Genomic DNA, 10,435 nt, shown 5'->3' with positions numbered 1-10,435 from the left:
ATTATGTTTTTCCGTATCAGTGAGGTGTAAAACGTCGAGATTTGTATAAATCTCGATTTCTTTTTTTTGCACGATTACAAGACTTTCTCTATACTTCGTATATACGAGAAAGTAAAAAGTAATGAGTATAAATTTAATAAAAGAAAGTTCTTTTGCGGGTGGCAGATTTTTAGAATAAACGTAGGACTAGCACTTTAAAATACATAGCGAAGACCAGTGTTAGGCTAGGGCATCAACATGGCGGCGGATCAGCCGCGGATGTAAACATTGCGTAGTTTTGGTCACATGTGTGCACCCTCTCTATACCTACAACAAGCACTTGATCAATCCGTGCTAATTATGTAAGTTTTTTTACCCAACACCAAAACAAAATAATAAAAAGTAATTTTTCCCCCGATGTAATGTTTTTTTAATAATAAGCTAATAAAAAAGCTTATGCCAGTTGGAACTTCTATTGAAAAACATAATACAGGAGCGTAAAACTAATTAAAGGCAAGTGGAAAGTCTGCAATAAGCCTTAGAATCGCAAACACTTTACCCGATCACAAAGGAAGATGTTGCATGAAAAATCGGTACTTGACTTACAGAAACATGACCACAATACAAATAAACAGTCGTATATTTTATGAGGTAAAAATAGCTGTGACACGTGGTATCATTATCAGGCCATGTTTATTTTGGTTACTGGATAAAAACAGGTGAGAAATTACAAGCGCGTGAAGATCTATAAATAGAGGTAAATATATCATAACGTTTAATTGAAAAAAAAATCCTCTTGGGGCTCAAACTTGATTTTACAGATTCCCAGAACGTCAAAATAACTGATATCTTTTTGTTGTGGAGCTGAGAATAACCATCATGTTTTTGTACACCTTGAGTTTAACGGTCGTGCTAGTTTTTGCATGCAACCTTGAAAAACCACGTATGTAGTGTTAGTGATGTTTAGCTGATTTCAATGTTTTAATTTACTAATACTAATTTTGTTTAACTAATTTTAAGTTGGAAAATTACTAATTTACATGGTGAATTTAATTTCGTGATTTAAATACGTTTCGCTACACTTACAGTTAGAATTTGTATTTTACTTGAAAATTTTACTTGTAGACAGAGGCGTAGCGACCCTTCCCGGCGCCCGGGGACAAACTTTGGCGCCCCCTTCGGGATCAAAATTTCAATTTTCGATTTGCACCCCCCCCCCCCTCCCTCGTGTCTTTTTTTATATTTATAAAGCAAAAATGTAGCTAAAATAAGATTTTAATTTGTTTTTCCAACCCATTTTGGCACCCCCTAAGGTCGGCGCCCAGGGACATATGTACCGCTTCCCCCCCCCCCCCCACTTCGCTACGCCTCTGCTTGTAGATTCGCAGATGGTTTAAATAGGCTACAAGCTTTAATCAATGATTTCAGGTTTGTAAACAGCTTGATGTTTAATAATGCACGCTAATTGCGGGGTTTTTTTTGTAACATAAGAAGTTGATTAAGTCGTCTGAACGGCGTGAATGTGGTCTAGATTATTAAAGCGAAAATTATGAGTATCGTTTTCGAGTCCCGTCAGAGCTAAACTGTATCTAGCTCAGGGAAAGTAAATACGGATAGGTAAGGAGACGAGGGCAATACCCGTGTAAATGCCGAGGTAATGGTAACACGTGAACTCTACCCATCTACCTTATTGTTAGTCTGGTCTAAAATCGTAAAAATTAGATTCCCACGTGCAAATTAGTTTACGCTAAGCAATATAAGACAAGAAATGTTATCTTAAGCACACATGTTTTTCAATCTTTTGTAGCCACTGGCGAAAATAATAGTTCAACAAGTGCAGCTTTAAAACCATCATGCCATAATACATCCGACACATGCAGGGATGTGGTCAGTTCTACACCCAGACCAGTGGTCATCATGTCAAGTGGACTTGAGGTGATGTGTGACACACAGACAGACGGGGGAGGATGGACGGTGATACAGAGAAGATTCAACGGACAAACAGATTTCTATCGGGGGTGGGAGGAGTACAAGTATGGGTTTGGAGATGTGGATGTCGGAGAATTTTGGCTGGGCAACGAGAACATTCACCGTCTGACGTCACAAAGACGATACGAGCTGAGGGTCGATTTTAAATTTAACAACACGGACTACTTCGCTAAATATTCAAGGTTTCGTGTATATGGAGAGGTGGAAAGTTATAGGCTAAAGGTCAGCGGTTATTCTGGCAACGCTGTGGATTCTTTGTTGAAAGGACACAACAATCAGAAGTTTAGCACACTCGACAGGGACAACGAACTTGACAGAAGAAACTGCGCCCAAAATTTTCACGGCGCCTGGTGGTACTACTTGTGTCACTGGTCAAATCTGAACGGACTTTGGAGAAGCTCTGAATTCGGTAAGGGACTCAACTGGTACTCAACAACAGGCCATTTTGCCTCTGCTACATTTACTGAAATAAAAATGAGGCCGATTTAATGTTTCATTTTGTCACTTACCTTCATTTAAATCACATTTACACATTGATTTAAACTTTTTAACGTATATTAAAATATTTTTAAATACATATTAAAATGTGTTTCTTTAAAAAACATAGTTTTGCAATCTTGTACGTATGTCTGTGTGTATATGTATGTGTATGTGTCCGTAAACACGATAAATTGATTTCCGTTGCAGCTAGGTTGATGAAATTTCATATATAAGTATTATATCAAATTTGTTGATCTGTATCAAATGGAACTTTTTCTACATTCAATTTTTTTAAAAGCCTATAACTTGAGTAATATTTCAGATAGATAAATACAATGTTATATGTAAGTAAAAGTTCTAATTGTCTGCCTCCTGTCAAATTTTGAGTAATTTCCATTGACCGGAAGTAGTAATTTACGCAATTTCCGATTTCACAAAAAACGCATGTGAATTTATAAAGTACTAATAATATTCCGCACTTTTATACACAGCTTGCTTGGCTTTCGTTTGGTGTGCAATTCTTTTTGTACGAGATTCTATTCTATTTTTTTAAAGTAATTAAAAATGGATTAAAAATCATGTTTATACCCCGATGTGTTATTCCCTATAGTGTTATATACGAATATATGAGAAAGTTTAGAGGAGATCACTCCATATTGTTGTTTTTTTTTTTACTTTACTGTATTTAGAGTATACGGGAAGTATTATAATCGTGCAAAAAATGTGTGTCTGTTTGTATGTCTGTGTGTCTTTCTGTGTGGCTGTTTGTGTGTCTGTCTGTGTGTTTGTCTGTGACAACTTGAGTACCGTAATAGCTAAGTTTACGAAATTTCATATATAAATATCATATCAAGTATTATATCAAATTTGTAGTTCAGTATCAACTTTTCAGCGATAAACAAAAGTGCAACTTATTCTTTTTCTAATTTATAACTATGAATTCTTAACCTCAATGTTTTTCCCAGAAGAAAAAAAATTAACTCGATTTAAAGAATATAAAATATGTACTAGCGACCCGAAAATTCCTTCACGCTCCCCCCCTCCCCTCCCCTCCCCTATCTCTTCCCCCAAAATTGTAATGGGTCAGACGAGTTTGAAACATATTCACAGCGACCAAAAAACACAAGAAAAAAAATTGCAACACACGCTAGTCAATATTCTATATGTTTAATAAAAAAATATATCATTGTAATGGATACATTTATTCAATTTTAATTTTAACGTTGAGGCAAGACGAGTTTGATGTTAGGCTTCAGTTTTCGGGTTTGTTTTTCACTATTGGTGGTTACAGCAACAAGAATTTAAAAATTGTACACGTGAGGCTAACTGTATGTATATGATTATATCTGTTTATCTTCTGTGTAAAAAAAACGTACATTATAAAAAGAAACAATAGGCAGCATCTTATACTTTATGTTTTTCTATTGCCTTAATTAACGAAAATAGTTTCGTTTTATTTCGAAATGAACGTTCTTAAGTAAATTATTTATTTCACATTGCGTTTCTTTAGGTAAAAATAAAATAGTAATAAGAATACATTGATTACATTGATATAAACAAATTGTAACTGTATCATAATATAACATTTTGAAAGGTGTTTTTTAAATGTAATTCATTTGCAAAATAGATATTTTATTACACATGTATTGTATAAATTCTGTTAAACAACACATACATTTTTAAAGATCCTTAACACTTTTCCTAACTAAATCGGTCTAATCTTTATCTCTACGGATGTTGCAGTCGCGTAGTAATTTGTTGTTGTGAACCAGGTCAGTCCCTTGCCGTACTCATTGTTTCCCCACAGTCCGTTCAGATTTGAGTGTTGACATCCGCTGTACCACCAGGCACCGTGGAAGACCTCCGCGCAGTTTTTGGTATGGGTGTCGCTGTCTCTGTCGAACGTGCTAAACTTCTGGTTGTTATGTGCGCTTATCAGAGAATCCCCGGCGTTACCTGAGTAACCACTGACCTTTAGCCTATAGCCTTCCAATTCTCCATACACGCTAAACCTTGAATATTTAGCGAAGTAGTCCGTGTTGTTAAATTTAAAATCGACCCTCAGCTCGTATCGTCTTTGTGACGTCAGACGGTGAATGTTCTCGTTGCCCAGCCAAAATTCTCCGACATCCACATCTCCAAACCCATACTTGTACTCCTCCCACCCCCGATAGAAATCTGTTTGTCCGTTGAATCTTCTCTGTATCACCATCCATCCTCCCCCGTCTGTCTGTGTGTCACACATCACCTCAAGTCTACTTGACAGGATGACCACTGGTCTGGGTGAAGAACTGACCACATCCCGGCACGTGTCTGGTGCAGTTGGGATGGACAAAGCTAGAGTTGCCTGCACTGTTTTGTTGTTTGTATATTCTGAAAACATATGAGAAACATTTTAAAGATACAGCAGATTGCTGTACATTAACATAAAAAAACAATTACAAAAAATCACTTTTTAAAGCACTTTTTAATGCAATTATTACATTCAATTTTTTTTTTATCTTTTTTTTAAAATTAAATAAACCATTGTGGAGTTTCAGTTAACAGAGTACATTAAAGCACAATTAAATTTCTAACGGTAAAGACACATTTTCTTGTATAATTTCTAAATGTTACATGCAAATCTAGTGGTAGCATGAAACATTTTTTAAATACATTTTATTAAATTTCTAAAATGATCAATATATTTCTCTCTTACTTTAATTCTTATTTTTTTAATTCCACTTCAGTTTGATGTTTGTCGGTAGTTCGTGTGGAGTTATGTAATATAACCTTTTACAGGTAAATGTAGCGTTGGCAGAACTAGAGAAGTACCCCCCCCCCCCCCCTTTGCAAAAAGAAATTAATCCATATCTTAATTTAATGAATTTAATAGTGAGACAACAAATACCCCAAAAATATGCTCAAACTCATATCGGGCCTTTTAATCCTGTTTTAATTTCGTATTTATTTCATACATACCCGTCAAAAATGGGGAAAAGAGCAACTTCATATCTGGCAAACCGGTTAAAAGTATTCATACACGGAGGCTTGTTAGGTGTTATGGTTTCCCGTGTTCGTTTCATTCTTATGTGTTGGGTTTTTTTTTTTTTTGCATTTATATTAATTGTTTTGAATACATTCGTTTTTATGGATGTGTTTTTTTTTGGCATGCTTACCTTAAATATTAATTAAGAAAATAAATTACATTTTGATTTGCTTAGTACAAAACTATTCAAATGAGCTTTGCCTATCTTTCGCACATTACATTGTAGTTTGTTGTGTCTATGCAACAGTGTTTTTCAGTTACTGTAGCACAAATACTGCTGTAGAAGATTTTTTTCACAAAACCACTGGTCTATTAAGATTTTTTGGCGGATTTGGACCCCTAAACGACCTGGACAACACGGGTGGTGTGTTAAATCCGCCCCTGACTTGTATTCGTTCCTAGTTTGTAGATTAGTTAGATTAGGCTCCGTGTTATTTATTGAATTAGTTCCTATTATTGATTAGTACAACAAGCCTTGGTATTTATCTAAAATTATTTGATTAGCGTAAGCTTATATTTAGTATGTATTTTCTGTTTATTTAATTGTTTGTAGTGATTTGTTTTTATGCAACGTTTTTTTAACTTACCGGACTCGTTCGACTTTAATGACAATGCAAGAATATCACATCTCATTTTAAATTTAAATAAATACTAAATAATCATTTACAAACTGATATAAAGATTACATTATGCAATAGGAAAAGGGGAGAAAACAACAAATTTAATCTCAAGCAATCAGCCTTTTTACCACGGTGTACTGTTTATGAAAGAGGCATTATGCAAAGGCAGATAATTGTCTTTTAGAGATCGCACGTTACTGATCGATTTTAAAGGAAATAATTTTAGTCGTATGTAGTGTCAATTTTATTAAGAAACAAATGACCAAAAAGCCAGCAAAAAATATTTTTTTTAATTTAAAATAATAAAATGTTAAATTCACTTTAAAATAAAAATGATAAAACGTGCTTTCTTGGCCGCTAAAATAGGTGAGCGATTTTATGAGTGACCCTGCTTTTATTACAGAAATCGAGTTCGTTTTATTTTCTTATTTTCAGTGAATTTAAAAAGATTATTATTATAAATGTATTTATATTTTCTAATTTTCTAGGCTGTAAGCATTGTTTGTTTTTTCCAGTGTTTCACACTATTACACTGTCTGAAGTTTGACCTTTTAATTCCAGTATGCTACCGGATTTCATTAGACATTTCGAATATAAAAATATAACATGTAAGGTAGATTGGCCGCTAGAAAATGTATCTGTGTCTGTGCCGCAGGCAAGTAGTTGGTTTTAGTGTTCAGAAAATCGCACTACAAAAAAATTCACTTTAGCTGAAAAACGAAAACTCGACACTAATATAATAGTAGCCTACTTTATACATAATTTTCATGGCATTTTCAATGGATCTTAAGTTACGTGTCAAGTTTTGAATAAATGTGTCGTTAAAAGTGAGTTTCACCCCAGACAAGACGAATCGTGTTGGTATAGTTAAGTTCAAACTTCTTCGCATTTAAATGTAATATTGCTGTGGATTTCCTCCAACACAATGAAGTATTACATGTCAACCTGCTTTGCACCATTGACATTGATGTATCCTTCTCTTTTTGGATGATTTGGATTTTAGAGTTCTCTCTCGTAGATGGATTGCTGTCTCCAGCTATCGACCCAGATAGTCCGGGGGTTCGAGCTCAGGACAGTTCGGTTTAGCAACCATGAGCTTTACCGAACCGATCACAAAGGGTGTAAAAAAATCTTGCACAATCCGAAACAATGAATATCTTCACTACTATTTAGGCAGTGACTCATATTTCATATATATATATATATATATATATATATATATATATATATATATATATATATATATATATATATACAGTGGCGTAGCGAGGTCGGGTGTCACCCGGTGCGGCACTTAATGGTGTCACCCCCCAGAGGCGCAACGACCCTTCCCCGGGACAAACTTTCAATTTTCGATTTACACCCCCCCCCCCCCCCTCAAACTTTCGATTTGCACCCCCCCCCCCCTAAAACCTTCGATTTGCATCCCCCCCACACCTCTTAAAAGGCTATTTAACACTCTAATTAATCACTCTATTAAGTGGAATTATCATTTTTCTCTATATATTTTGCTATTTTTTGCCTTGGTGTCACCCCCCTAAATGGTGTCACCCGGTGCGGTCCGCACCCCCCGCACCCCCCTCGCTACGCCACTGTATATATATATATATATATATATATATATATATATATATATATATATATATATATATATATATATATATATATATATATATATATATATATATATATATAATTGCGATGGCCTCAGTCGCGAATTTTCTGACTCGAAAACATTCAACTTTCTGTTTTTTTAGTCAATCAAAAGCCAGTACAATTACCCATAAAGCCTGAATGATTAAGAATGATTATCGAGATATAATTATTTCAACAAACAGACTATTATTTTTAGTGCTAAAAATCTCGGCGCAAAACAATTCACGCGATATCTCACAGTACACTTTTAATTAGCAACGCAATCGCACGCTGCAATCACACGATTTTAAACACCAAAGCATTCAAAGTCTAGATCTAGATACCAAGTTTAAAAATAGCATTCTAAATCATATATCCACTAGCTTGTGAATAAAAAATAGTTATTTTTTAATTCATTACAAAATGTTTGTCCTACATGTTATTAAACAACAAAATTAGACTTCTTTAAACTTTAATTAAAATGCAAATCGTAGCCTACTTAATTACTTTGACTGTCTTATATTTAGTTGAATGAGTTTTGTTTGATGTATTTTTAAATGTAATTTTGTATACTTATTTCACAGACAATAAAGTCATCCTAAATTATTGTTATATTATAACTCAAGTTACAATTCTTCATGTTAAGTTATCTTCAGGCAAGACTTTTAGGATTATTTGCTGTTGTTTTTGTTTTTTTTGTGTGGATCAAACAGTAATTAATTTTTTATGAATTAATTAAAATTTTCTTAAATGAGTAGGTAGTCCTATCTTACTATTCCGCATTATTATACGCACGTTATCATGTCTGTTCGGTGAGTTTTTATTCATGCAAGTCAATTGTATAATAAATTTTAAAGTACTTAAACTGCATAAAAACGCTGAATAACCAGCTTTTATGTAATAACTAGGCATGCTGCCCAGCTTCGCTTAGGCTTTCGAAAACATTGAGAATTTGAATGCTTAATTAATTCGCCCGAAGGTCGGTCTACGACCTCAAGAGTTATGAAGAGGTTCCTCCGTGGACATTTTTTTTTCGATTTATAGCTCATATAAGGTACCGGTCAGTCGAGGTCAGTTTTGACCCCCACATCGTAGACTTTTCGGCCAACCGGCCCCCGTGTTCTGTCGCACCAAGGCAAGATCATGCCAAATTTGAAGCGCCTGCGGCGCCGGGAAGTGCCCTATCGGACACCCGACAATCTAGATCTAGAATTTTTTTTTAAGTTTAGCCCGAGCATAATAAAAAAGAATACATTAACCAAGTTGACTTGCTGTGTCTCGAACCCGCACCACCTGCGTGGTTTAATGTACACTAACTTCTCCGCTATTTATAAAATACGGAGAATGAAACACGTATTTTAAAATCTTAACTTACGCGAATATGCCTATTCTTTCAAATTAATTTTTTATCCCAAATTAGCCAGTTCCAAACAAAGATTTTGTATAAAATAAATAAGTCTTGAAATAGTTTAGTCCTAATATAGAAATGTATTTTTGGAATTGGTTTTAGAGAAGTTAGAGTCTAAATCTAGATCTTAGCGTCTACGTCTAGATCTAGTTATTGCGTAGATTTAGATTTAGATTTAGTCTAGATCTAGAATCTCTAGATCTAGAATCCAAATACATAAAATAAATTTTATTAGTTTAGACCGGAAAAATTGTAGTGTATACATTTCATAGTGTACGTAGATCTAAATCAAATTTGAATGAAATAGTTCATTTCTTTTCATTCTAAACACGGCAGATGACGTCATTAGTTAATGTATAAGCAATAGTGACGTCACAGTTTTATGCGTTCTTTTTCACATATATTAATGCTTTTCCGGTTGCATAAATAATACTGTTTCTCTACATTCGAATACGCCTTTAATTTTTATTTTTCTTCTTTAACTAAAATTGTGGTTATACATTTAAAACATCTAACATATTATTTTCAACAAAAGTCCGTAAAAAGTTCTTCATATATCGCTGCCGATTCTGACGTGATGTCCGGCGAAAATATTTTGCGGACAGACAGAGAGAGAGAGAGAGAGAGATGTGCGAACGTGGGGATTTATATATTAGGATGCACTAAAAAGAATAAAATAAGCTATTTTCTTTAAATATATTATAATACACTACTATTTAAATTACTATACAGAAAAAGCGTGGTAATAGCTTTAATGTGCGCACAGTTCATATTAAGAAAGTTTATCTATAGACGCTTGATGTAGCATGTAGGGCCTAATCACTAATCAAAATACTAAAAGCATTTTTCTTCTAAGTTTTGCAATTGTTTGTTTTCCATGTCAAGACGCCTTTCAGATTCTAAAATTAATTTTGGAGAACCTCTGTCCAGAAGAAAGCAGACTCAAATATATATGCGTGTGTTAAAGTAAAAACAAAAAATTATCAAGAAATACATACCAATGGCATTGGCTGCATGAATGTTTTGAAAAACTGTGACCAGGCAGCAGATGAAACAAACTTGGAACAACATTTTCAATTTGCCAGTAGCTGGTAGGATCGAGGAGTGCTGTATTGCCAGACTATCGTCACGTTTTATAAGAAAGACCCGGATGTATTTTGCAGCACTGGAAAATACGCGGATGCACTTTATTTAAGCAATTGACGTTTTCTTTAGAGTCATCTTAATATATTAAAACCCAGTAGCGTGCGTGGGGGGGGGGGGGCAATAGGAGCGGCTGCTCCACTTAAAACCATT

General features: G+C 34.5%; 2 protein-coding genes across 2 annotated transcripts; one reads left to right on the top strand and one right to left on the bottom strand.

The window, feature by feature from the left end:
- The first annotated feature begins 822 nt into the window (after nucleotides 1–822).
- Nucleotides 823–2,463, top strand: LOC131948534 (ficolin-1-like). The gene is made up of 2 exons (XM_059310094.1): nucleotides 823–922; nucleotides 1,787–2,463. The coding sequence occupies exons 1-2, from the start codon at nucleotides 859–861 to the stop codon at nucleotides 2,455–2,457; spliced, it is 735 nt and encodes a 244-aa protein (XP_059166077.1). The 5' UTR covers nucleotides 823–858; the 3' UTR covers nucleotides 2,458–2,463.
- Nucleotides 2,464–3,599: 1,136 nt separating this feature from the next.
- Nucleotides 3,600–10,228, bottom strand: LOC131948532 (ficolin-1-like). The gene is made up of 2 exons (XM_059310092.1): nucleotides 10,138–10,228; nucleotides 3,600–4,821 (listed from the first exon to the last, which is right to left on the bottom strand). The coding sequence occupies exons 1-2, from the start codon at nucleotides 10,208–10,210 to the stop codon at nucleotides 4,154–4,156; spliced, it is 741 nt and encodes a 246-aa protein (XP_059166075.1). The 5' UTR covers nucleotides 10,211–10,228; the 3' UTR covers nucleotides 3,600–4,153.
- Nucleotides 10,229–10,435: the final 207 nt, after the last annotated feature.

Source organism: Physella acuta, unplaced genomic scaffold, assembly GCF_028476545.2.
Source record: "Physella acuta isolate Inbredline_101_S28 unplaced genomic scaffold, ASM2847654v3 ptg000648l, whole genome shotgun sequence".
NCBI classification, from domain to species: Eukaryota; Metazoa; Mollusca; class Gastropoda; family Physidae; genus Physella; species Physella acuta.
The sequence above is the reverse complement of the archived record's forward strand: the minus strand, read 5'-3'. Positions and strand labels throughout refer to the sequence as shown.